The sequence below is a fragment of the Haliaeetus leucocephalus genome, unplaced genomic scaffold, assembly GCF_000737465.1.
Source record: "Haliaeetus leucocephalus isolate CR32 unplaced genomic scaffold, Haliaeetus_leucocephalus-4.0 Scaffold306, whole genome shotgun sequence".
NCBI lineage: Eukaryota > Metazoa > Chordata > Aves > Accipitriformes > Accipitridae > Haliaeetus > Haliaeetus leucocephalus.
This window is the reverse complement of record NW_010972742.1, coordinates 10,368,110-10,395,133: the sequence shown is the minus strand read 5'-3', so window position 1 is coordinate 10,395,133 and position 27,024 is coordinate 10,368,110. Positions and strand designations below refer to the sequence as shown.

General features: G+C 42.3%; 1 protein-coding gene across 3 annotated transcripts in view; it reads left to right on the top strand.

The window, feature by feature from the left end:
• The window catches only part of FKBP15 (FK506 binding protein 15, 133kDa), a 27,323-nt gene extending 299 nt beyond the window's left edge, over window positions 1-27,024 (top strand). Inside the window, exons 2-29 of one of the 3 annotated variants that reach the window (XM_010571061.1) lie at window positions 1,325-1,434; window positions 1,751-1,838; window positions 2,481-2,550; window positions 3,787-3,861; window positions 4,976-5,074; window positions 5,537-5,686; window positions 6,695-6,763; window positions 8,140-8,283; window positions 8,727-8,872; window positions 9,628-9,676; window positions 10,351-10,470; window positions 10,737-10,836; window positions 11,595-11,698; window positions 13,201-13,294; window positions 14,125-14,234; window positions 14,634-14,744; window positions 15,378-15,472; window positions 16,163-16,265; window positions 19,796-19,967; window positions 20,481-20,617; window positions 20,953-21,108; window positions 21,822-21,974; window positions 22,320-22,412; window positions 22,863-22,973; window positions 23,453-23,560; window positions 23,769-24,535; window positions 25,022-25,118; window positions 25,595-27,024. In XM_010571061.1, coding sequence (XP_010569363.1) covers window positions 1,325-1,434; window positions 1,751-1,838; window positions 2,481-2,550; window positions 3,787-3,861; window positions 4,976-5,074; window positions 5,537-5,686; window positions 6,695-6,763; window positions 8,140-8,283; window positions 8,727-8,872; window positions 9,628-9,676; window positions 10,351-10,470; window positions 10,737-10,836; window positions 11,595-11,698; window positions 13,201-13,294; window positions 14,125-14,234; window positions 14,634-14,744; window positions 15,378-15,472; window positions 16,163-16,265; window positions 19,796-19,967; window positions 20,481-20,617; window positions 20,953-21,108; window positions 21,822-21,974; window positions 22,320-22,412; window positions 22,863-22,973; window positions 23,453-23,560; window positions 23,769-24,535; window positions 25,022-25,118; window positions 25,595-25,669 — 3,706 coding nt within the window. In that variant the 3' untranslated portion in view covers window positions 25,670-27,024. Of the gene's footprint in view, window positions 1-1,324; window positions 1,435-1,564; window positions 1,723-1,750; window positions 1,839-2,480; window positions 2,551-3,786; window positions 3,862-4,975; window positions 5,075-5,536; window positions 5,687-6,694; window positions 6,764-8,139; window positions 8,284-8,726; window positions 8,873-9,627; window positions 9,677-10,350; window positions 10,471-10,736; window positions 10,837-11,594; window positions 11,699-13,200; window positions 13,295-14,124; window positions 14,235-14,633; window positions 14,745-15,377; window positions 15,473-16,162; window positions 16,266-19,795; window positions 19,968-20,480; window positions 20,618-20,952; window positions 21,109-21,821; window positions 21,975-22,319; window positions 22,413-22,862; window positions 22,974-23,452; window positions 23,561-23,768; window positions 24,536-25,021; window positions 25,119-25,594 lie in introns of those variants that run through there. The other 2 variants (XM_010571063.1, XM_010571062.1) reach the window with 2 other exon arrangements.

Here is a 27,024-nt window from a genome sequence, read left to right as displayed (position 1 = left end):
CCGCCCGCCCTCCGCAGCCCGGGGCTGGGCCTCGCTGTTGCCCGGCCCGGTGAGCGGCGGGCGGGCCCGCGGCCTGCGGGGAGCTGTCCTCCCGTGACTGGATTTAGGCCCGGGTCTGTGCCGCTTACGGTGGGGGCAGAGGGGGAGTCCAGCGCCCCCGGGAAGGGGCTGGTTGTCGGTGCGGGCCCCTCAGTATGCCGGCGGGGCGGGGGGCGGGCAGGCCTGTGGCAGCCTGGGGGGGCTGGGGGAGCTCCAGGGCCTGAGCCCGCCCGCCTGCCTGCAGACCCGGGCTGGGTTTTCTCCGTGAGCCCTTCCAGAAGGAGCGGGAGCAGCCGCTCGGGGCTTGTGATGGAGGGGACCGGCGAGATAAATCGGGGTTTTCACTTAAATAAGGGTGTGAGCGGGAGGTCCTGAAAAAGCCGGGTTGGGGGTGCTTAGACAGGGATGGCGACTTCAAGTGCGTTCAGCAGTTCTTAACTTTTGTTGGTACCGTTTTAGTGTGTAGCGCATTCAGTTTTTCTTACGTTGTGTAACTTGTTGCCACTTGAAGATTCCTTAGCAGTTGTAACTTCAGCTGTGCTCGCTCCTCACCCTCTTCAAGGAGCTTCTGTTTAACAAGTCTTGTAAACTAATCCTCTCTCTTTTTAGCAAATATGTTTGGGTTTTTTTAAGCATCTCATGTGAAATGCTGCAGGTCCACTGACAGTGGTGGTGTCCTTTGTGCATTCTGCTTCGTAGTTTGAATTATTCACTTGCCCCATGATACCAGGAGTAGGGTGAGCTTAAATGGGCTTCAAGCAGAAAAACTGCACATAACGTATCGTGTAGGAATAGCCTACTTGCCTGCAGCATTAAACCTTCTGCCCTTAGATGGGAGACCATCTGCCATTTAAAACTTACTGGAAGAATGCGTTTCCTGGACATTTCAAGAAAAAAAATTCTAGTGCTAAATGGTGGTTTCTCTGTCATCACATAGGTGGTTTTTTTCAGTATTGTAACAATCACCTATTTCATATGAGGGTAGTCCTTGTCATTCCTTTAAAGTAACTTCTTCTCTGGTGTAGTTTCAGTCCTTGTTTGTTCTTTATAGGAACAGCTTTTGAGGAAGTGAAACACAATGGTACCACTTACCCTAGCCTCTTCATCTAAAAGTTCTGCTTATTCAAAATCAAATGGCTAATTAGTATAGAGCTGCTTAACGTGCATCCCTTTATTTCTAAAGAGATGGTAGACACTTCATATTTGATATAACTTGTAATTAGTGGTGTTCATTATCTATAAAGCCCATGTTAAATAAGGTAAAATAGCTTCTTTCTCTTTCTAGTGCCAGATTGGCCTCTCTCTTTGGTCTGGATCAAACAGTCTCAAGCCATGGAAACGAATTCTTCCAGTACACTGCACCAAAGCAGCCTAAGAAGGGTCAAACAGCAGCTGGTAAGTAACTGGGATTGAGCGTGGGGAAAAAAACGTAGCAGCATGTGTCTTGCTGGGAGAATGATGGGCTTTGTGAAGAACAGCAGTGCAAATAATTCACTTGGTTTTCTTGAATTATATTATCCTCTAGTACCCTCCTACATCTGGTTATTCTAGTGGCCTTTGGTGACTTTAGAACATCACTCTTTGTTTTTCATCTTCTTCTAGAGTTATTTTTCCTTCGGGGAAGGACTACGTTGTGGCATTGGCACTGGCCAGCGAATGTGGCAGTTCTGCTATCACTGACAGATAGTCAGTGCTTTTTATTCTTTGGCAGGTCAGGCAGCCCAGAAGGCTCCTGTGGCCCCAGCAGCTTCAGGAGCACCATCAGTGTTCATGGCCACTGCGGTTCATGCTTATCGATAGTAAGTGCAGCAGTGGTTTCCTGCATTACCTGTTAGAGTCTGTGTCTCTGGGAGCTTAAGACCTAATCATAAAGGGAAGATGTTGGATTAGTAGAAAGACACCATTGCTTGTAGACATGTGTCTGCATGGTAGAAATGCTACAAGTCAATGCAAGTTTCTGCTCAAAAAAAGTTTCAGTTACTGTGCTGCAGTTCTGGGTTACACAGTTGTCAAATAAATAGCAAGTTCTGGATTTGGCTGTTACAGGCAACTGCATCCTGGGGTGCTGGCCTGACACTTGCACGGTTTCCAGGCAGCTCTGTTGGATGCTTATGTCTCATACATTCCCTTGTGGAGAACTGAGGCATGAGCATAGAGTGACAGCAGTAAAATTCTCTGTCCATTTGACAGTGCCATCATGTAAAAACTCATTTGCCCTGGGTCTGTGAAAAGAACAGTTTTCAACTCAAACTCAGTAATGTATGCTCCTGTAATCTGTGGGCAAGCAATGCAGTTGCAATGTCTTTAAGCTAAGAAAGGCTGCCTAACATTTTAGTCATGAGGAGAGGGACCTGAACTCTAAAGAAGAAAACCTCAGCAGCAGTAGAGGGAAGTCTGAGGCAGGGACAGTTCTACAGCTGAATATCTAACTTGTCTTCCAGTACAAATGGGCAGTACTTGAAGCAAGGCAAGTATGGAGCAGCTGTAGTGGGGAACCATGCTACTAAAGAGGTGAGAAACACTTCACTTCTTTTTCTCAGAGCTCACCAAAATGTCTTTGCTTTTGATGTTGGAGGTCTTAGTTCCACTGATTGTTACACCTTCAGCCATTTATCTTGGTGACATCTTTCTTTTCTGCAATCCACAAGTTTGTAAGATCTCTTACAACTTGTGCCTGAAATATTTTGCAATGTTTCAGGCACTGCACCTTTTCTAATGTTTCTGGAAGTGATTTTGATGTTTATTCAGAATGTTTTTGACAACTGGATCACAAATCTGTGCATGTGGAAATCAATATATAGCAAAAGTCTGTCCAACAGTACAGAGATGCTTTGCTTAAGTTTTGTTATTTTGGTACCAAAAATATCTCTCCTTCCCAAGTACTCCTCTAAGAACATGGCACCAAGGTGCCCAGTAAATTGGTGTGTTTAAAAGATACTTTGAATGCTCTGATCTGTCCTTGATTTTGGTGTTTATGGTGTTTCCTAATGTTCAATTCCTAATTCATGTTGTCTCACTAAGTTGCTTCTGCTTTGAGAAGAACAAAAAAAACAGTAGTTTGGTAAACTAATTGCTGAGTCACAGATCTGAGAAGTGTTCAGGTGTGGCATTTGTGGGGGAGCTGGGAAGGACAGGACTTGCCGAAGGAAGCTAATGCAGCCTTTCTCAGGCTGCCTTTGTAATATCGAAACCTGCACAGCTGGGAACAGTTAGCAGATTGCTCCCCATTCACCACCCAGCTGTGTTGAGTGCAGGTGCATAAAAGAAAGCACTTTCCCTTAGTGGATTGTGTCTAGTACAGCCAAATACATCAATTTAATGTTATATCTGCATTGTTTAGTACATGGAAGGCTCCCTCCAACTTATTATTACTCAGTCTGTTACATTGTTTTATGCCTGTATGTTATGTATTGTGAGTCTTATGTATCGAAGGGTTAGTGCACCATCTTTTCACACAGTAGCTGAAAAAAAATGTGGAATTAGTTAAAGCATCTTGCTTATTGCAAACTAATTAGTTTGAATTGCTTGATTCCTGTAGCTAAATAAAGCTTGCATATTTTCAAGGGTTTTTAATAGGTGCTACAAAATTGTGTGAAGTATTTTTGCTATGAAAAATGCTGCTGCAAGGTGTATTTGACAAATACTGTAGCCTTAGGCTCAGAATTTGACAAAACACATTAGAATTTAAGACGTTACGAGTTTGTGCTTTTTGTTCTTTTTCCCTACCCAATTCCTTGTGGAATCCAGTACAGAATCCTCCTTTACATCAGTCAGCAGCAACAGATCGCGACTGCAAGGATCCATCCAGGCTTCATACTCACAGTAAGACTCTGGATTAGAAAAGCATTCAGTGATCTGTATTGTTTACAGCAAACAGAAGTTGACTCTGAAATGCTTTCTTAAGCCTTAGTTTATAGCCTTTGAGATCAAACAACTGACTGACACAGCAAGAAGTGCCACAGTGCCTTGGGAGCGCTGTTCTGCTCCTCCTCCTCCTGTGTATTGCACAAGACTTGCATCTGCCTTTTGCAGAGCACTTCATCAGTAGATTTCACAATGCAAGTTTTTACACTGTAGGAGGTATGTTATTACCTCTAGATCGCAGAGGAGATGTTTTGAGTTTTGCAGTCCTACAATGGATAGAAACAAAACAAAATTTCTTTTGCTAATAATTTCTAGTTAAGATAGTGAGAGACTAGAACTGAGCAAGCAGAAGGAAATGATAGCAAGGAAATGTTTTCTCTCAGAAATTTGACACTCAACACTTTCCTGCTGATAAGAACAATTTGGAGCATTGTAAGTCCTAAAACAGGATCTCTCAGGAAGTTCTGTTTTCTGCCAGTTTTACAGAAAACTGGTGTGTTCATTTTTTAGCTTGTCATCAGGTGATATAAAATTTCTTGGTTTGACAGACAGAAATTTTACTCTGAAATAGTAGAATTTCAGTCCAAATTTCTGACCAGGATGCTAGCTTGCTTTTTAGTTTTATTAGCACATTTTGAAAGATCGATGGGTTGTGTATTCAGCTTCTGGTGACATGGATTTTTAGAAGTGAGGAAGGGATGACTTCTCCAGTTGATTCTGGAAGTGTAAATATAATTAATACTTATGAAAAGAAGATTACTTACACTTAAAAATCTCAGTATGTATTATAGAACCTAGCTTCAAAGAAGCTTGTGAAAGCTGCAGCATCTATGAAGAACTTAATATTTGCTCAAGTATTTGAGTTATAGTAATTCTTCCATGATAATGAGCACATAAATAAAAGCTAATTTGTGCATTCTGACCTTGGGTAGTAATACAGCAGGATTCTTCCTTTGCCTCTGCTTAATTTCAGTAGCTCTGATTTTAAGCTTCTTTTGGATGTGGATTTTTTTTTAATGTAGTTGAATGCATCTTTTCATGTATAACACGGGACTGATTTCCTTTCCCACAGGTTCAACCCAACAATTACAGTACGTTCTATGATGATCAGAGACAAAACTGGTCCATCATGTTTGAGTCAGAAAAGGCAGCAATGGATTTCAGTAAACAGGTAACTACTTACTCTGTGCAAGGTGTGACTTGCTGGCTTGTTTAAAACAACAGCCAAATCAAGATGTATCTCTGAGAGCACCTTAGTGCTGAAAGGTGCTAAGTCAGTCATACTTTTTCACTGAAGTTCAGCTTTGAGTGTCTGCCTGACTGTGATTGAGGCAGATCTGTGATGAGCCTGAGTCTTGTTCATTAGATACAGGCCTCTGAGGCAGGGAGCCTGTTACTTCTGGCGGGATTTTTGATCAAGATTCTCAAGTACTGTAAGACCAATGGTTCTGTAGAGCAGAGGGTATTTACTCAGCAAAATTCAGTACAAGGAAACATGGAATGCCTCGTAAGTGCATCTATAAGCAGGGCTTGATCAGTACAGTAAGAAATGCATCAGATCTGTAATGAGTTTTAGTGGAACTTGCCACTCTGTTTTAATGGCCAGAGACATTGACAGGCTTTCCTTCTGCAGGTATGCATTGCCAAATGCAACAGCTCCCCAGTGCTTGATTCAGTCCTCTACCAGGATCTCCTTCTTGGAGAAGGGCAAGGAGTAGAAGGAGGAGACTCTCTGGAGATTGCCTATACAGGTTGGCTGTTCCAGAACAATGGGCTTGGACAGGTAAAGACATTTCTGCAACCTCCTGTTACTAAGTGAGTGTGACAGTCCCTGGAAGGAGCTTGCCGCACCTAGCATAGTACTGGCACTGATGTTAAAGGTATTTTTTCAGTCGCTTATGGCACCATAAGTGAGGTCATGTGTGTTACCTATAGAACAATAAGGGATTCCGTTACTGTTCAGGAGGAGGCAACTGAAATGCTTTTAATTTTCATAGGCACTCTCACACATAAATATTAATGCAAATGGTGAGAAGGGACAGTGAAGCTAGCATGTTCCTTTGCAAACAGCTTGAGGAAGTGATAAGAAGGGCCTTGTCTGACACAAAGCACATATCAATATTAAAAGAATGAGATTGCTTTTACAGCAATCCTCTACATCTGTATCCAATCCAGTTTGCTAATGAGCAAAAGAAATTCTTTCATGTTTCAATGCCTTTAAAATACTTCTGCTGGTTTTATTATTAGCGAAAATCATGGCAAAGGGTTTTGCATTTGCATCCATCTGCAGTTGAATCTTTCTGCTATGAAAAAGGGCTTTCTGTTTTTCATTTTTAGGGGATTTTTTGTTTGTCTTGATCTGTCTGGCATGCTTCTCTCTATGTACCAATGGTACATAGCAGAGCTTACTTCTAATCTCCTGAAAGAGTTGTTCAGCTGCATATGTCTTAGTTTAATGTACAAAACTTCTAGACAGTTGTTTGCTGCTTGATATAAGCCTGTTGCATAGTGTTTTACCTGGCCCGATCCTGTCCTGACCATCAAGCTCAAAGCAGTTTTAAAGTCTGAGTCTCCAGCTGTCATTCACTTTAAGAAATTGTACTGTGCAATGGACTAGAAGCTGTAGAGAGGCTCTGGCTTACGTTTGTTGAGAATTAGTTTTGGAAGTAGCAGAATGGGAAATAGCACATAAGAGATTGTAGGAGTTTATGGAATGTGTAAAGCAGCGTTCAGAATCTTGAAACAATTAGGAAATCCATGTATTTTATGTTTTTGTTCTTCAACTCTCTAGGTGTTTGACTCAAATGTTAACAAAGACAAGCTGTTACGGCTCAAGCTGGGATCTGGAAAGGTCATTAAGGTAGAACTTCTGGCACTTTCATTATAATAATTGAAGTCTTAGAGCTTTGAATTACTGAAGATCTTGTTCAGGATTCATATATGCTATTTCTGTTTCATGGTTCATTTGATAGGAAACACTCTGTAACAGCGACTCACTCAAACTTTATTTTCTTCTTAATTTGCACAATATAGCCCAGTCTCCTTTTCAGTGGCAGTGTTAGAAAGAAGTTGTCCTGTTCAGTAAAAAAGAAGCTTCCTGTTTTCAAGAGCTGGCGGGGGGGTTGTCTTTGTTTTTCTGGAAGTCACTTAATCCATTAACTTGTTCTCAGGGAACTTTATTTCTAAAGGAGGATTTCAATTTGAGAAGAACTTCAGATTCCTCCCCACTCATGCCTCAGAAGCAGACCATCAGACAGCTCTGATACAACACCTGGGAGAAGGGCATGGGAGGGTGAAGACAACTGACAAGTTTTAGGATGGTCTAGTAAAATATAATACTACTGCCTAGAGTGGTTTTACCCTCTAAGTCAAATTGTGAGGGTTTTGGCCATGGAATAATTTTTCAGTCCAGGTGGTGTGATACTCCCTTATGTTATTGCATAAAATCAGGCTGTGAGTCAGAGATGCTTTTGTTCAAGTTACTTCCATTATGCGAGTAATTCATATATGATCTGTTACAAATTGTCCTTTGTTGAAGATGCAGTATTTTTCTACTTTATTTGTTTTAACATGTATCTTCTTATTAATGTTGTCTGGGTATAGTAGTCATCCTGTTAAATGCTGGCATCCATTTGACAGTTTGCATTTCTCTGACTTCTAAATCTCCTTCGCTACAACTGTTTTCTGTGGGTCGTTGTAAATCTAACCATAGAATTCGGAAGAGATCTCTCAGTGACGTGGAGTCCTGTTCTTTCCCAGAAGGCTGAGAAAGGTCACCATTGTGTGCCCTCCAAGCCACCCGCAACTACAGAATTTGTGCACACAGCACAGCATGCAGTTCTTTTCTCCAGGATATCACTGTGATCTGTGATAGCTCCTTAAGTTAGATATTTAAAACTTGAACCAGGTTTCTGGAACCATATGGAGACCTGGAAGCCTCCAGCCTTCATGGTAGAGATTGCTCTGTCTGTTTGGTTTCATTATGAACATGTTGGGAGCTGCATCTTTATTCTTAAGTTAATGTTGCAATTTATCACTGGCCATTAAGATTTGTTGTAAGATGAATGTGCTGCAGACTGAAAATAAATAGGGTATTACAAGAATCTCTCTATATGTGTTTTGGAATCTTCTGTAACTGGTGCCTGAAGCTGTCTTAATCAGTGTAATTAAAAGAAACTGTAATGTCACTGATCAAACTGTTTACTTTCTCTTCTATTGTGTCTCTGAAAACCAAAGGGCTGGGAAGAAGGAATGATGGGGATGAAGAAAGGAGGGCGAAGGTATCTCATCATTCCTCCAGCATGGGCCTATGGGGCTCAGGGAGTGGCTGGCCGTGTCCCTCCAGACTCTACTTTAGTTTTTGAGGTGGAAGTTAGGCGGGTGAGTGTCTTCTGCCAAACGTTTATTTTACATCTGCTTTGTGGCTGTTGGGTGGCAGCGTCTGTCTGCAAGGTGAAAACCTGCTGTTGGCATGAGAACTACAGCTCAGAAACTGTTATAAACCAAATACCTCAGGACGATACGTATCTTTAATTTAAAAAAAAAAAAAACCAAAACAAAACCCTAAACCCAAAAAATCCCTCTAGGCTGTTTACTAAGACATGTCTATTCTGTCTTGGGATCTTTTCATTGTCTTATTTGTGAGTCACTTAGGAAAATAAAATAGTCAGTGAGGAATGACAGGATGTAAAGACTCAGCTTCTTCAGTTCTGAATCAGTTGTATGCTTTTACTTGAAGTGCATGAGGAGTCAATCAAAAACAAGTTGCTGAAAACTTTTTTGGGAACCCGGAAAACCATCTTTTTTGTTATGTGCTTTTTAAGGTAAAGTTGGTAAAGGAATGCTCTGGTTCGGATGGACAAAGCGTTAGTTCAAGGGATTCTCCTGCACCTTCCCCAGTACCAAATTCAGATGGCTTCTCTGCAGACACTGGTTTATTGCCTCCATCTACGATACCTCCAAAGCCTGGGTAAGAAGCAGCATGGTTATAACAACTTGCTGTATTAAAAGATGGCAATGCTCATAAACATCCATCACAATGTTGCATTAACACATCATTTGGCAAATGTGGATCCTCTGTGTGCCAGCTTAGTGCCATCGGTGTGGCAGGGGAATGCTTGTGAACAAGACTTGCAGGAAATTTTCTGCTTGAATGCTGACTTTCAGATTTAAAGAAATTTGAATGGGCACAGATGAAAAGTCATTCCTCTGCAGCGTTACTAAGATCTAACATGATTAAGCTGTATGAGTACTGCTACAACAGCTTTCTCATCTCAGGTGGCAGTATAGTCATAAGTTGGTCTTAGGTTATGGCTGATGGGTTTAATTGCAAATTTTACATTGTCATTTTGTTTCTTAAATTAACTAAATGGGTTAGTTATCCTTTTTAGGGAGTTCAAGTTTAAGTGCTCTTTTTGTTGCCATAAGTAGTTTGTTACTGGACTTGGTTAAAATTGTTTGTACCAGAATGTGGTCATTACAGCGATCAACAAAATCAACTTTCTGTAATCAGCCATGGAACTTGCCCATAATGATGTTCTGAAATCTACAGATAGTGTTGCGAAGAATCTTCCAAAAGTAAGGTAAAAGAAATGCTCACAATATAAGAAAAGGGTTTTCCTAGGGGGAGGCGTATTTGACAATATTTAGAAATGCAGAATATTGGATCCTGAATTTCATTTTTGTTAATCTCCAATATCAATACACACCTGTTTGGCTTTTCAGGGAGCCAGCTGTTCGGGCCAAGTCAAACTCCATCAGTGAACAGCTAGCAGTAAGTGTTGTTGCTTTTTCCTAACTAATTTGAAGCTTTAAGTAGGGAAGCTTGGTTGGTTTCACCTCTCCATTCAGTGTTGCTGAAGATAAAGTGAACCTCATGCAAATAAGATGCTCTCAAATGTTCACCTTACTAACGGCAGATTAGGGCCTTGGTTTTGAAGGTATTAGCAGAACATGAGGAACCTCAGTCCCAGTTCCTACTCTTAAGTGCAAAGTTACCTTGACCTTGTGGATACTCATAAGATTAGTTGTCTTCTTGGATAAATGGACAAATTTAGAATGGATAACAGAGTAATTGGGACATTCATTATAAGTTTATATAGCTACATGAGAAGAAGACTTTTTGCATGTGCCTCAGGATAGAAAAAGCTGCTAAGCAGCTTCTTGAACACATTTTCTTGTTGCTGTGTTTTGTGCAGGGATAGATTTTCTATGTAATGACAGTGTCATCCCAGAAGGAGAGTATATAAAGCAAGCCAGATTAACAAATCCACAGTGTTATGTTGTATGCTTGAAAATCAGTTTTTCACACAGTCATTGAAAAATTGAAATAACCAGAATTGTTAAGTCAGTGATTTAGAAGGGTGTAATCCTGACAGATGTCTCTGTAATGTCTGAAAAGCCTGGGCAGAGCGATGAAGGAAGAGTAACTGCAAACATTTCTTTTAGAACCCAGATGTAGCAAAGGCAAAGCTAATTTCTCGGATGGCTAAAATGGGACAGCCCATGCTGCCTTTCCTTGCCGGGACAGCAGGTAGTCAACTTGACTCCAGTGACTCGGAAATAGAGGTACATCACCAATCACATAAATGTAATCTTTTTTTGATTTTTTTTTTTTTTACAGTGTGAATTCCTTAAAGTGGAGTCTGTAGCAATAGCTCTCATTTTGTACAGGGAAAGCGTACTCTGTTTCTGTGGCAAAAGGGTTTAATGATTCCACTGTTCCTATCTAGTTCAATTGGGTTAACTGGATAACACCTAGTCTTGAGTGATCTTGGGTTCAAACTGTTTGCTCATTCTTTAGCATTCCTTGTAATATGCAGAAATGTTTTTAGGATCCAAATACACTGAGAGGGACAGCACAACCAGTGGCTTCATCTTCAGTGAGACCATCGCAGCCAGCTCATGCAGTACTGCCCACAGTGTCAACACAAGGTAATATGCTGGTGAGCCTGGGATTGGTATAGAGAAGTTTCGTTTATTTGCAGGCTTCAAGTACAAGGGTTGTATGAATAGAGGATTCCTTTCAGGAACTGAAATGGGAACTGATAGATAGCTTCTAATAAGGCTTGCTAATCCGAAGCTCCATAGGTAGACTAAGTCCTTGGAGTATGTCTTCATTGTGATCTTATGCACACATGACTGTTTGAGGAAGAGTAGCCACGGTGCATGAGCCGCTCTGTCACTGTGTGTGCTGGGGTGTCACTGAGATTTCTAAGAGGACATGTGATTTGTAAATGGGACTGTTACAAATCCTTTCCCAGTCAACAAATTTTTTTTGTTTGAAAATGATGGAAATAAAAGCAAAGGGCATCAAAGGGCTGGCAGCTCTGGAGCAGGCTCGACTTGTCTTCTCATGATGGAATAGTAATGTCAGCTGCTGGTCAGCTGAGCAGTCTTTAGAGTCAGTCTGAGTAATATCTTGTGTCAGTAAACCTCAGAGCTACCTTTGTTTGAATGAAAAGAGGTTGTCTAAATGTAGCTAGAAGTGGAATTTCTGTGAAAGATTACTTTTTTCTTGACCTTTTATCACTTGCTTGACCGGATTTAATTTTCACAAGGCTGCAGACAGGCTTGTGTTAAATTTTTGTCTATTTAGTGATTTTTTTTTTTTTTTTGGCCATTCCACACTGGGTGAGTGAAATTATTTCTAGCTACTTTACGGCATGCTGAATTTTTTTCTTCCTTTTCAGTACCTCAAGCATCTGGTTCTACACCCCCGGTATCTTCTGCTGCTTTAATACCTGCAACGATCCAGCCCCATTCAGCTCTGCCTGGAGGAGCACAGGGTTTTCAGGTACCAAAACGAAATCAAGGACAATATTGGCACTTCTGTCCTTTCTCCTAAGTGTTACCATCTTCTCTGTTGCTGGGAGCAAGGACTTCATAGCAGCATGTAAGGATGAGAATCCCAGGCTGTTTCCTGTGACTCTTCTGTGGCATTCTCAGGTTTCCATCACACGCCTCTTCGAATTTAATCAAAAAGGGCTAATTTTCTGTTTGCTGATGGCTTCTTAAAGTTGAACTAAGAATTAACCAGACTTTCTTTAATATCTTCTTTTGTAGTGGATAAAATAAAAACTTTTAAGTATTTGTAGAGCTGGTGAAAACAAGCATTTTATTTGAAATTTTTCTTGGGCATGGTCTGTTTTTCTGTGAGAGCTCACGTGCACACTTAATGTGGTTTTGGGTCATGGTTTTTCATCCAGCAAAAGAATAATCCTTTTAAAAGGCTTGTGCTGCTGCTGCTGTAAAGTGATGCAATCTGCTTGCTAACAAGGAAGCTTTGGGGGCTTAACACACAATGTGTTTTCCACGTCAGATAGGGAAGACAAAGCTATTGTACAAACAATTCTATGAAGTCTAAAACCAAGTTTTTTACTGTCTGCTTTCTGTAGTTATTTTCACTTAAGCTGTTTTCTGGAACTTTTGGAAATCAGTGGCCTATGTCGCATAGACGCGCAGTTTATTTTTAAAGGGTCCAGGCAGAGGAAGAAAACATTTGATAATGAATAAAAACAATATGAAAACAAAACACTGCAACAAAACAAAAACAACCACAACACCACCACCACCCCCCCCTCCAAAACTGGTGTGGTATTGCATTGCTTTGGCTTTGCATTTTCCTTGTGTTGAAAATGAGGGAGGTGTGGCAAGTAATAAGATTTTAAAAATAGGCTTTTCTGTTTGTTGAAATAGAAACTAGTCATTAAAGTGAAGTTTTAATCTGACAGTGATTTGGGTGTATCCTTTTGAAAATTTGACCCTGACGTCCTGAATTCTTCTAGAAACTTGGCCCAAGTTCTATTGTAATTTTTTCTTTTTTCCTTGCCTGAGAGAGTAAACTGGTAGGAGTGAGGTACTCATAGCATTTAATGCATTCTTCAGTCCATTTAGCTCCTTCTGATGAGCACTGAGCAGTAAAGTTGCAATCAAGTTGTGTTGCACTTTGAGCCCTTCCTAGGAATAGCCTTGTGTTCAAGTTAGCATAACTTCAGTGAGCTGTTCACATGCTGATCTTTGCCTCTCACAAACATACTTTTGCTTAAACTTCAGTGAAGAAGGTAACTTATTAAGCTGTGGTAACTTGAACACATGTCTAAGCCTTGAAAGAAGAGTGACTGTTGTTTTCCCTTTACTATGACTGTTGTGTGATTTGACTTCCAGCTCCTTAATTCTGTCTTTCTCTTTCCAAATGTCATCCTTGCTCTGGGGCTTAAGAAACATGAAAACTGCTTAAGAGTGAGGAAGGGGGGAAATATCAAAACATATTCTAATCTATTGAACTTGCTCTGCAAGGCATATCCAGGAATGGCATTTGCTTACCCCCAAACTGCTGCATCTGCTTCTCAACTCCAGCCTGTAGGACAGATGTATCCCACACCTTACCAAGGTACGTTTAAAAAAGTACATGCTTTACAGAAGGCTGCAATACCTGCAGTAAACTGTTTATAATGATTTAGGTAGCAATGGTAGCATACACGTACATATTCATCCTGTCTGTACTGCTGTGCTGTTTCACAAATTCTTATTTTTAATACCAAATGGGGGCAAACATTTCCCAATAAATATCCATCTTTTTCTTACATTAAGGAACTTTGTGCAGTGTGAAAGGGGATGGAATTTCTAGGTGTAATCCCAAGGCTGTGTATTACTAAAGGTATTTTGTAGATGATGCTTCCAGTTATAAATATAACTGTAATAGTAAATAGTTATCCTGCCAGCCAGGGAAAGAATTTAAGTGTACATGTAGAGGCCTTTACTAAGTGAGAGGACATAGCCCAGAAAAGGGTGCAACCTAAGAAGGACTGAAGGCATTTAACCAACCGTTTAGGTAATCCCTGTTGGTGAAGACTTGAGTATAGCTGAACTTTCCTTGGGGCACGTTTTTTTCAGTTCAAAGTTTCAGAAGCCATCCTTCGTTCCTATTGTTTGATTGTACCTCTTTGTGTACTACTGTTCTAGTGCGTCTGGGAGCTTTGCTCTTGTTGATCTAAGTGCTGTCACACAGCTCAAGAATTTCCTGTAGTCATAAACCTGCCTACTCATGTTATTTGGAAAATACCTGTGTCATTATTTTTCCAAATACCATGTCCATTTTATTTCTGGGAAGAGTGGCTGTCCTATCTGTCAGGCTTCAAACTGCTGAGCATTGCTTTTGATATGTCTGTATTGCAGGCATTTTCCCCTTGTGACTATACATCTCTCTCCTTTCCATTCAAGCACCCGGGGATGTTACTTCCTTTTTGATGACAGAAGCTCGGCAGCATAACACTGAAATCCGAATGGCCGTTAGCAAAGTAGTAGATAAAATGGATCATCTGGCTGCCAAGGTAATGTATGGCATAGGCGGGCTTGTTAACAAAGTTACTGCTATTTGGTCTCCAAATGTCTCGGGAGTTGGCTCTATTTAAATGCCTGCCTTAAGGTTGTAAGTGATGTACTAACTTAGTGAAAATTCCAATATGATCAAACCTTGAAGTGGTGGCAGTTCAGCTACTATGAAAAAGCTAAACCTAGGCTTGGGGGAAGGTGCTGTGTCTTATTGTCTTAAATATCATATGATGCAGTGTTTGAAGAGATTCATTGCCCTTCAGGAGGTGTCACAGTTGATACAGTAGTGTATACCCTACAGCTGATCAAATGGAACACTGAAATGGATCTTTGCAGATGTCTCTTACCTACACGCATAAATTCATTTCATCTGGCTTAAGAATGGCTTATCCCTGCAGGTGGAGGAGTTGAAGAAACAAAACACTGGTAACGGCTCACTGCTGCCTGGTATCTCCTCTGTTACTATGGAAGCTTCCATGATCATGAGCAATATCCAACGTATAATCCAGGTGAGCATGGCCAGCCTGTTTTGACTACTTCCATGAGGAACTGGAGCCCACTATGTTACTCCTAATGTGGAAAGTTGTACTGGCTTGACCCAAATGTCCATCCACCCGTGTGTTCTGTATACAATGATTTCTACCCCTCTGCCCCCAAAAAAAGCTGTTCTCAACAGTTTGTGGTCTGGGTACTTTCTGAGCCAGAGCTGATATATTGGTATTTAATAGGCCTTGGCAAAAGGCTCATGTGAGAGAAATTCAGCCTCTTAAACCGTTATGGACTTAACCCACAGCATCCTGCAGAACGGAGTTTCACAGCTGAAGTACCATGCTGCAAGAACCACAGCCTTCCGTTTTTCACTACTTAGTCTTAGGCTTTGTAGTTTTTCTAAACAGCAGCCTTACAGTCTTGGGTTTTGTGGGTGAAAAAGTCAACCAGACACAATATTCTCTAGAATGTGGTTTGGCAACCACTGTACCATGCCAGGATTCTTGCTAAGTGTAGCATGGCGCCTTCCTGTGATGTTACCACAGAAGGTGATAAGTCTCACCACCATACTGCATCTGTACAAAACAAAGGGTTAGGTACTGCTGCAGGGAAGTCTGAGTAAGGTGAATATTCATGCTTGGGCTATGCTTTAGGAGAATGAGAGACTGAAGCAAGAGATATTTGAGAAGAGCAGTCGGATTGAAGAGCAGAATGAGAAGATCAGTGAGTTGATTGAGCGGAATCAGAGGTAAGGAGTGGGGAGGGTACAGCCTCTCTGCATTTGCAAAGACTTTCTAGCTTACACTTGGTTAGGCATAACTAGGAGAGGGGTGTTCTTTAGGGTAGAGACATGTTCTGATATTTAATTTTTTTTTTTTTATTAAGGCATTAAAGTGTGGTTTCCCCCCCTCTCTCTCTGCAGGGCATATCTCCAAAACTGTGGTTTACAGTAAATGTGAATGTGTAAAAGGGGAAAAAAACCTCATGCTATCTTCTTTGAGCACACTTACTCTGCTTCTTGGAGTTACTTTACTTTTGCTAGCTTTTTAGTAAGGTGGAGGAAATTGTAGGGGATGCAGTATCCCTAGTTCCACTGTTGGGTTTGTGTTCTATTCAGTTTAAGAAGGGGAATAACTTGTTAAGGAAATTGCAAAGGTCAGTGCATATCAGGTTATCAAAATCCATGACTGTGTGATAGGAACATTAGACTTGTTGCAGAGAGGTAAAGCACTTATCCAAAGTGGTATAATCTCTGCTGTGCCCAGCACACCCATTCCACCCTTTTGAGATCAGGCTCTTCTTAGTTCAGGATATCACGCAAAATTGTCTGGGACTTGTCATGAAGAAAACTGCTCTGAAATGTCACCTTTTCTCTCTGAGCCTTTTGCTCCAAGTCATGTATTTATGTAAATGCTCATGCAGTCTCCCCTGTTCACAGATACGTCGAACAAAGTAACTTGCTAATGGAGCAGAGGAACCATTCACTGCAAACAACAAATGAAAACACACAGGCAAGAGTGTTGCATGCAGAACAGGAGAAGGTAATGGTGACAGTGAGCAGAGCCATAGACCTCTGGCTGCAGCCAGGAAAGGGACTTGTTGTTGCACTAAAATATGCTGAAGCCTTGTTAGTCAAGGCTTAAGTCAGTTCTCTTACAAGACAACTGTAGTTCTAAACTTATGTTTTAAAAGCTGTTTTGAGAAAAAAAATGAGTATTTTCGTGGCTTTCATGACAAAAGCAGCACAGGGGATATAAACGTAGATCTTTATGCTGTCATAGCTTTAATATTCTTATCTTGCACGAAAGTGTCTGATTTATTGTTAACTTTGTAGGTGTATGGCCAACATGTTGAGAAATTGTGTGTATCACAGGGCTTTGTGGCACTGAAAATGTACTCTGTTTATTTAGTTGCACTGGCAGTTTCAGAAAAGTTTTATTCCTTCTGTTTAACTGACATAGAGTGAATGTAGCTATAAAAAAAAATTATTTCCTACTAGAGTTTCTTCATTGCACTTTTGCACTTCTTTATTAATACTAATCAAAAGCTGTTTGTTTCTACCAATAATATATTGCCCTTTTGTGAAAGGGGCTATTGGGAAATAGCTTTTAAACCAGTTAAATGCACTTATGCATGGCTCCATATCCTCTATTGTCCACTTAAGACAGCCTAGCCCAGGTAGGCTAGCTTTGAGGTCTAATTGCATGGTGTCTTGTATGCTTTCTCAAGCACTGGCTTCTTAAATTACACCAAGTTCAGTCTTGCACCATGCTCCCCTGCTGAGTTGTGTATCTCTCCAGTTCAAATGTGAGATGACAAATGCTTGCTCTGCATGAGAACCATAACTTGGTGCACCTAACAATGACAGAAACTGCAGCTTTCCAAAGTATGCTAGAAGTATGCTAAAGAATAGAGCAATATATGCCTGATAATTGTATGCTGGTGTGAGCAGACAGTAAAGGAGGACTGTATTTTTCCACTGAAAGCCCAGATTGTGTAACTGTAATATGTAGGGAGTGTGAGAGCAGGAATAAGTCAGATTGAAATAATAAATAAAATCCCTTTCTGTCAGTGAGCACAACATCCAGCTTGTGTGATAAGTAAGTTGGGGAGGAAGCATCTTTTGGAAGTACAAGATATGATCCTCAGGATTCTTTTGGGCCTCATCTTCAATAGGACTCCACTTGATAAAGCAGTCGCTGCCTAGGGGATAACACTATTACATGAATAGACTTCAGGCCATGACTGGCACTGGGAGAAGATTTCCCCTAGTTTTGTGAAGTATTGACTGTAAATATGAAGGCTGGTATTCCTTCCACTTCCTTTTATCTAACCTAGCTTGCTCTGTGACTGCAATCACTGAGATCACTATGGACAGACAGAATCAGGGCAGAGAATTTTAAGCTGTTTTATATATTCTTTACTTAAAAATAGGGACTCACCATTTATTTTGTGATACAAGCCAGGCATCTGTACCCAGGATCACTGAGAAGAGGTATTAGTAGCATGCTGCTTTTGGGTTATAGATCTTTGACCCTGGTAAAGCACATCACAGCTTTAGACGAAGGCTTCATGTACCGTAATGATAAGTAATAGCCCACGCTCTCCAGTGCAGTGAAATGGTAGTCACTCATAGGACTGCTTCTACATCTGTGATGTATAATGTACCTGTAAGGCCGTGTAATGTACCTTTAGCTTCTTTCTTTTTAAGCCAGGCTTCACTAGCTTTTTCTGTCTAAGGTTTTACAGTTCTTGGAATAATTTAAAGGTTTCTCTGGCATGCCTTAGGCTGCTGTAATGAAGCATTTTGCTTTTCTGATGATGATTAATGCCTCTGCCTTTCAAACTGTGTTCTTAACTCTTCCTGTTTCCTGTCACTGCTTTCTCTTCCTAGCACATGCTGCCAGTGGATCGGGGCTGGGACCAGGTGAGGCAGTGTGTCTGCTGACTGTGTAGGTGATAGATAATAGTGCCCTAGGTAGTGCCAGCCCAGCTTCCTCTTGAACTAGTTAGAAGCTAATTGGCATTAAAAGAAATGCCTCAGATCTTGAATTAGCATGGATCTTCAACTTGGAAAAGGGCTTTAACTAGCAGTGTATCCACTGCTCCCCTCTTTCTTGGGGAGCCCTTTCAAAGAACTTTGTCACATTGCTGCCCATTTCACCTCCCCCGTGGGAGAAATAGGACATGATCATGTAATTGTCAGAGCAGGCACAGATCACATAAGATTCTTGGTACCTGAAAGCTGGAGGCTGGAGCTGAGCTAGTAGAGATATGAAGCATTCACTGCAGAAACTTAAGTCTCGTAACAGTTCCTGGCATAGGATTTCCTTTTTATTTTTCTTTATTTGCCAATAAAGACAAAGGCAAGTGTTAAAATAACCTTTCGATATGCCATGGGGTTTTGGTTTGGTTTTAGCATGCTAGGAGTTAGTATCTTGAACTGCAGTGAGACATTTATGGGAACATAAGAGGAAAGCGGATCTGGTTTTAGCCAGTCTCTGTTGAAATGCTGCCTCCTCTTTAAAATTAATGGTAGTATGCTAGCCCTCAAGGTCAACGCATATTCATCCTTACCATAGTTGGAACAACTTTGCTCACAGCTCTTCTTTGCCAGAAGGTGGTGGTCCTAGTCTGAAGAGAAACACTTTAGTTCTCTTATGGGGATAAAGCAGAGAGAAACTCCAGTTCTCCTGAACTTAGCAGTTACAAGAACATGGAAGCCTGTTGGGAATCTGAATGTAGGCATAGATATAGAAGCTATTTATGTATTCCCTGCAGCAAGTGAGGTTTTCTGACAGGTGTAGTTCTGTCTTTGCAGAGCATCCTCTGAATTTTGTGTGTCGTGCAAGATTGGGAACATGACTTTGCGTCTTTGTCTTGATGCCTTGAGCCTCGCCTAACATACTGTTCACAAGTTGTCTGACAAGCTGTATTAGTACCTGGTTTTACATGAGTCACTGACTTTGAGCAATACTAAATCTGAACAGGTCAACAAGTTACTGTGAGAACTATGCTCCGAAATGACAGCCTTGCCCGTGCGGGCACCTCAAGGTGACTATGTGCTGTGTGCTCTGGAGGGAAGGTGTTTTTATGGCTGGAACAAGTGTATGTTTTGTGTGGCTTTTCAATGATTTGTAAGCTTATTGAAGATAATTAGATGTTGGAGACCAGGCTTTTACTTGAATAGATGTTGTCATAGCTTGAAAACTCTGAGCAGTGCCACCAGGCACTGGTACTAGTCTTAAACATGTTTAAGCTTTTCAGGAAAACTCACTGAGTTGAACTGATGTGATGAGGTTGTTGGTGGCCTTGTGCAACTTCCTAGTCAGTCTGGACAGGTTACAGCCAAAAAACTCACAGTAATGTGGCAAAAAAGTTAACATTACCTCTTCAGTTTGGAGATGACTGTGAGGTGCTGGATCCCAGCACTTCCCCGATAAGGTCTCCAGTACCTTATCAGCTCTTCCTCTGAGATCAGTTCTGGCACCTCCTCACACTCACGTATCCCCTTTTTTTTTTCTTTTTTTTTCTTTTTCCTCCCTTTTCCCTGCTCCATTTTGTGATACAGGCCAAAGTTGCAGAGGAGTTAGCAGCTGCCACAGCACAGGTTTCCCAGCTGCAGCTGGAGCTGACTGCCCATGAGAAGAAGGAAATGGACCTGCGGAAACAGCTGTCTGCTGCCTTGCAGGAGGCAGAGCGACATGAGACGCAGCTCAACAAACTGCAAGCACAGTTAGCAGGTAAGACTTCTTGTGCCTGTTCCATGTGAGCTCCTTTATGTCATTCTTTTTCCTCTTTTATAAGTCACAGGTTTTTCCTTTCTTCTGTGGTATCTATTCCTGCTTTCCCCAGGATCAGTCACAAGGGTATCAAAGAAGGATATTGATGCACTGAAATGTCTGAAGGGTATGTGCATCCTTGTTATTACTGAAAGGAGAGTGGGCCAAATCAATGAACAAAATCGTCCTGTCACAGGGATGCCTTTTGTAGAAGCAATCTCTTGGCATTACTGTCTAACATCTTGAAGAGGAACCAGAAATGTTCCAGTGGTTGAAAAGTTAAGATAAAAGCTGAGGTATAAACATTGCCATTTCACAGAAGAAGCTCTTGATAAAGTCTAATCCCCAGTGCAGGTGCAAGCTGTGTTGTTTACTTCATTGTGCAAGAGACACTGCTCCTTCCCATCAGCCCCCAAATGCACTAACCTGAAATACATGTAGCACTAAAACCCACAGTAAAGTGTATTTTTGCAGAGCTCCAAGAAGCCTCTGAGGACACTCAGACTAGATTCAAAGCTGAGAAGCAGAGCCGCAAACAGCTGGACCTGAAGATTACAGCATTGGAAGAAGAGCTAACAGACCTAAAAGTGGAAAAAGAGACTCTTGAAAGGGTATGTCCAGTGCCAGCATTATGGAGAGATGCAGGGTTTCAGTTTGCTGAAATTTAACCCAACATTCTTGCTCGTAAACATGCAAGTTAGGTAAATCTTGACTCATCCGCAGGCAGGGATCCCTGTGCTGGTGGATCCTTTGTGCTTATGTGATTTTTTTTTTTATTTTTTTTTAATATCTCGGCCAGTAATATGTTAACCCTCCTACGTCTAAAATAATCTCAGCTTGATTTTAAAGTGATAAGATTCCCTGCTCAAAGAAGCTCTTTCTGCCTGAGGAGGAGAAGCTACTTTGGTGCAGTCTGGCCCATTCTGTGTCCTATTCTGTATTGCAGAATCTTGCAGAGAGGAAGAAGAAATCCGTCTCAGAGAGAGCTCAAGCAGAGGAAGAGATGGAAGAAATACGCAGATCATATCAGCAGGAACTGGACAAGCTTCGACAGTTGCTGAAAAAGGCACGGATTTCAACTGACCAGGCAGCAGCAGAGCAGGTGAGGAGTCATGGGAGCTTCTCCAATAAGTGTCTGGAAGGCTTGTAGGAACCTACAGGTAGGAAATAGTTGTGAAAATGCACAGGTGGTAGAAGAATGAAAACATTATTTGCTTGATTTTAGGGGTTAACTTTAACACAGGGTTCACTTTGTTGTCTTTCTAAAATATCTTTGCTGGTGTTTGTTGGCCCTGCTTTTAACTTTGGGATTTACACTGATGTCTCGCTAAGGAAGTGCGTGATTTGAGTAGGCAGGAAGGCTGCTAGGTCCCAGTCATTCTCTGACTGAAATCACAGGCTGCTGACATGGCTGTAGAGTTTTGGTGCAGTGTTGATGTAGGCTGGCGTGCAGCATCAGATTTAGACTGTGTTAAAGAGTATCAAACTGAGGAAAGGAGAGGTGCAAAATTAAGTTCATAGTAGAGAGAAGAATACAGGACTGATGATGATGGAAAGACTGCTTAGAAATACTCCAAGAGATCTGAAGTCTGAGCCAGACCTTCAGGCCAGCCTGAGGGATTGTGGCCGGAATTGAACTCTGAGAGGTGTCGGCAGGAGCTGGTGAGAGCTGCAGGGCTGCCATCTGCATGTAGGTATTCCAGCCTAGGGCAGGAGATGTTATCCAGCCCCAAGCTTTCAGCCACTTGTTGTCTTGTTGTGCAAATAGAGATTGGGTGTGTGTGTTCCTAATGATCTCTCTTACATGATGGGCAGCTATCACTCATCCAGGCAGAGCTGGAATCCCAGTGGGAAGCCAGATGTGAACGTACGCTGGCCTCGGCTAAGGAGCAGCATGTTAGACAATACCAGGAGGTGTGTGAGCAGAGAGATTCCCTGCAGCAGCAGGTGTCCCAGCTGGAAGAGAAGGTAATGGGCTGTTCTTTATTGCTGAAATACCAAATAACCAGTAACTGTAACCAATGGTCCTCTCCTCATTGTTGCTTGACGTTTTAATTTCTTGACTGTTATGGAATTTGGTCTTGTCTGCAGGATGTGTCTCTACTTGCATCTGTTGGGCTGGTGGGCTAGTGAATTTACTGCTGCAGTTCTGAATGAGGGAGAGCCAAGACGATGTCAGTCTTGGACTAAAGCAACAGCTACAATCTCTTCTGCTTATCTGCACTGAGTGATTGGTTTTGAGCAGAAACTGTTTTGAAGTGGGTGACACTGAAAGGGGCTGTAAGCTGATGGGCTCTAGTTCTTGTCTTTCAGCTTGCGACTCTAAAACACTTGAAAAAAGCAGAGGAGCAAAAATTGTCTGAGTTTCAGCAACGTTTGGAGCAACTAGAGCCTATCAAAGAGAAGGTAAAGGGAATAACACAGCAGCTGAATATGAACTGGAGTGCAATAATCGCTAGACTCAGGCTACCTATGTCCAGAATAACAACATGAGGTCCAGAATATGAGAGGGAGGGAATAACTTTACATTGCTTCCAGCAAACCTGAACGGGTCCAATGATGAGACCCAGCCCTCATTTCACTTGGATCTCGGTAATGCTATGCCTGTTCTTCATGTTACTTGAACTTGAAGAGCTAATGACATGATTGTGGATCTCCAAGGTTTTGGCTTGGTTGGATATCTTTATTTTGGTGCTGTGACCTTCAGCCAAGTCTTTTGCAACTCTTGATCAAAGCCCTGCTTAAAACTCCACTCAGCAATTTACCTGTCGCTAAAAAACAGTTTACAGAGAACCTGTTCATTGCAAGGTGGTGGTGTCTGTGAAGCTGTTCTAACTTTCAGTTTTCCTTCGGCAGTATTCAGCCTTGCAGTCTGATATTGTGGTGCTGAAGGGTCGCTATGAAAAACGCATCAGAGACCTGGAGAAGGATCAGGACAGATCTTCATCTGCAGACTTCACAGAAGAAGTGAGTTTGACTATCCAATATTTCTCCTTACTAAGCAAATCTGTTTACCTTGAATTATTTCTCTTTGAGCAGAGATAAGAAGGAAAACATTATTTTCTCTGCAGAAGCACTGTGTTTCTAGTAGCAGGGTCTATAGAGGAAGAAAGGATGTGATCTTCCTGCTGCCTGCTTTAGATCTGAGGTTTAAATTTAAAAATTGAAAGAATAATAAGAAATAAGTGTCAGTCTGCCTTAGGTGTGTACAGCCTGCCTCAGTTTTGGAGGGATGGGTTTAGTGTATATACAGTGGTTCTGAATTAAGATGTCATGATGTATTCTGCTTCATTATGGGAACTTCTGATTTGAAAAGTGGGTTCTTTGAAAACCACGTGTGTTAGTTTGGATTTATTGTTCCTTCACCTGGAGAAGTATCTGATGTTGAGTCCAGTGCTTCACATGTTAATGAACCTATCTTTGTTTCCTGTCATCTTCTTTTCCAGGTAAAGAAGATAATGAATGGTGTGTTTCAATCTCTTCGGGGTGAATTTGAGCTGGAAGAGACATACAGTGGCAGGACAGTTCTGGGTGTTGTCATGAACACTATTAAGGTACAACAGTGATAAGAGATACAAGGTGATCGCTGTGAGAGAATGAGTCTTGGGCTAAAAACACAAATTTATGTTGTGAGTCTGAAATAACTGTGAAGCAGAAATTTGTTGTGGGTGGTAAAGCAGCCCAGTAGTAGAAGAAGATACAGGGATCTGTGATGGTTTATGTTTAGGGTATAACCTACATTCTCTCTACTCAATTTTTTAGACTGTAACACTGCAGCTACTCAACAGGCAGCAGGAGAAACTAGATCACGACAGTAAAAAGGAGGAATCTAGAACAGGAGCAGCAAGACAGGAGGGATCACCTGGAGTAAAGACTGACCACGAAGAGCCTGTGCAGCATAGCCCAGCACAGTGTGTTGCATTCCCAGCTGACCCTGGTGAAGCAGCCACAGGCTCCATGGTGTCTGACCAGGAAGGCGAGTCTGCTCCTCTGTCTGCCAGGCCCAGAGCTCCTGAGGAGGAGCAGGCGACACAGAGCAGTGGGATGTCAGAAGAGGAGAAGGTCCAGGGGGAGCATCTCTCTTCCACTGCTGAATCCTCTCTGGATCCTGATAAGGGGGCTGTGCTTGCAGGACAGACTGTTCCTGAGGTGGATGAGAACTTTGTCCCAGCCGAGCAAAGGCAGGAGAGCAGTCCCATCAGGGAAGCTGAGACTGAACACAGTCCCTCCAGAATATCTTTGCAGGCTGAAGTTGCAGAACCTTCTGCTCTAGAAGCCAAGCCAAGAGAAGCGGATGTGGCAGTGCTTCCAGAAAAGCCAGCTGCAGAGCAGAAGGCAGAGGAGCCTGTGGGAGGTTTTGAGCCCCCTCCCTTAAATGGTGAGGGAGGGAACTGCACAGACCCATTAGGTGGAGCTAGCTGTGAGGAGCCTGCTTCAGTATCCAACACAGCAGAGCTGAGCTCAGCTATCATGAGAGAAACCCCAGGACAGCAAAAACTGGGCTCCAGCCCGAGGCAAAAAGATTCCAGGTAAGATGTGACTCCTGAGGTAGCCACAGTCCCACTTGCCTGCTGATCAGCTCAAGTCTGGTATGGCAGCACACAGAGAGGCTGGTACAGCTGCACTACTACTGCAGGGCAGCGCACGTGGTCAAGTGAAGCACCGTCACGATGCTAGCACTGCATGGCACAAGGCAGGTGCTGGCAGAGACCAGGCTGTCCAGGGCATGCTCTGCTGGGAGAGCAGTTGCAGAACAGGCTCATGTCTGAGTGGAGGCAGTGGTGCCATTATCCCTAGTGAATGGTTCCCAGCTGAGCGTGGAGGGGAGCATGCAGTTTCTCTAGGATCTGATATTGGTGGCTGCCAGGTCCCAATATCGTTCTGCACTGGTGAATAGGACATGCCCTAAAAGCTTGCCTCTGCGACAAAACTTTTCCATCATTCTTTAATAGAACTTGTAAAACCAAGATCCCCATAATCTGCAAGCAAACTGTTAATTCTTTATCTTCTTCTAGCCTCTTTGAGGATGACAACTTCTTTGAAACAGCAAAGGCATCTTGTAAACCACTGAAGCCTCAAGTTCCCTCTGAGGAGGAGGATGAGGAGGAAGTGGTATGTATTTGTATCTTTCCACTCCTACTAAACTGCTTCAGGCATTAACCTCTAGCTTGTCTGTGAAATCCTTCCCATGGCAATGGGGGACAGAGTGGCTCCTGCTAGCTGAGCTCAGAGCTTCCTGTATGTTCTCTGTATAAATCAAGAGTATCTGGGTTGTTTATTGTTGAGCTTGGAGGAGTTGCCTGGGATGAGATAGTGATGACAAACTCCTCCTGGCATGAAGTAAGTGAGACTTGCCAGGTTAATTGAAGGGTTTTAGTGTCTTGCCCCTGTCCTATCCCTTTTAGCTGGTAAGCATCTCTCCTGGAATATTAAGACATCGCATGAGAAATACAAAAACTTCAGTAATGAGATTTCTTGATAGCATCTCCTTAAAGCTGGTGGAGATTTCAGAGCCAGAACTGTGTAGCAATTACTAAATACTGGGAAGCTGTTAAGACTGACAAGTTTCCTTCTGGTTTGATTTCCAGAGCATGAAGGGACGTCCCCCTCCAGCTCCACTCTTTGGTGATGATGATGATGATGATCTGGACTGGCTGGGATGAAGAGCCAGCTGGTGAGCCTATGAGCCCTCTCCTCTGGGCATGGCCTCTTCCTGTGTGCTTAGCACTTAACGAGCTGCATATGTGGGACAGTTGTGAACAACCAGGGACTTCCCAGGCTCTTGTACTGCAGACTGATGGGACCCATCGCTCTGACCTGACAAATGTGCACAGAGATTGGGACGAGCTGAAGGAACCAACCAGTCTTACTGCACATTTGTATCCTACTTCTGTGAACTGTTTCATTAATCTGAAAGTTTATGCAAACATGAACTTTGTAAAGTGCTTCAGAAGGACAAGTCTGGCAGGACCCTGCAGTAGGAAACTACTTTAAAAAAAAAAACAAAAACAAAACAAACAAACAAAAGACCAGGCTAAAATCTTGTCTTCTTCCTCAGTGAAGATCTCTTTGGAATGTTTCTCTTAGACCCCAGGGTGGCTCACAGGGACTCTACACCATCTCGTCACCATGTATGAGCAATGTGCAGTGGGAGATTCGGCTGAGAAACCCCAGGCAGCTGTTTTCCTGTGAGCCACCAGCTCTGCACAGGCAGCTTGGGGAAACCCCAGGGGCTGAGGCAGTTCAGGTCAGCACTGTTGTACATCTAGAGCTGCGGCGCACATGGTGCTCACTGACCCACAGCCTGTTAGGCAGGGGGAGCTGTTAGCAGTACTGAAAGTCAGGGCTGTTAGACTGATGCTTCAAGCACAGATGTAGCATCTAGTAATTGCTGTTGTAAGGAACCAACTTCCCAGCTGTGTTTTATGGAGGAGCCCAAGGCTCACAGAGGCCTCAAAAATAATTCATTTGTGCAGCCAGCTCATCTCTCTGTATCCAGAGGTGAAATTTTTCTTTTTTGCTGGTTTGTTTCACTGGCAGTGAAAGCAGCAATAGATGTGTAATGTGCTGCTTGTCCAGAGAGTTACTGTAGGCAGCCAAGCCCATCTCCTGTGCCTTTTTTTCTGCTGCTGTTTAAAGGGTGATGATCATAGCACAAGTTAAAACTTAGTGATGGTGGGACATAAGCTATAACCCAGCCTCACCTGGGCCAAGGGTTCGGGGAATAACTTTTCAGACTAAGTGGACCAGGAGGGGAAAGCAGTGAGGATAGACAGCTGGCAAACACGTTGGGTTTCTCATAGCACTTTTACTTCTACACTCACCGGCTCTAATGCAGCTTAAAACTATGAGCAGGTCTTTGTATCTTTAAAACAAATAAACCCCCCCTTCACTTAATAAAATGGAAGTACTTCAAATAATTCTACTACAGTTTAGTTTCTACAGCTGCCTCTTATCATCCCTGAACTGAATTTGATCTGTGTCCTAAATGCAGTTTCTTGGGAGGAAAAAAAAAAAA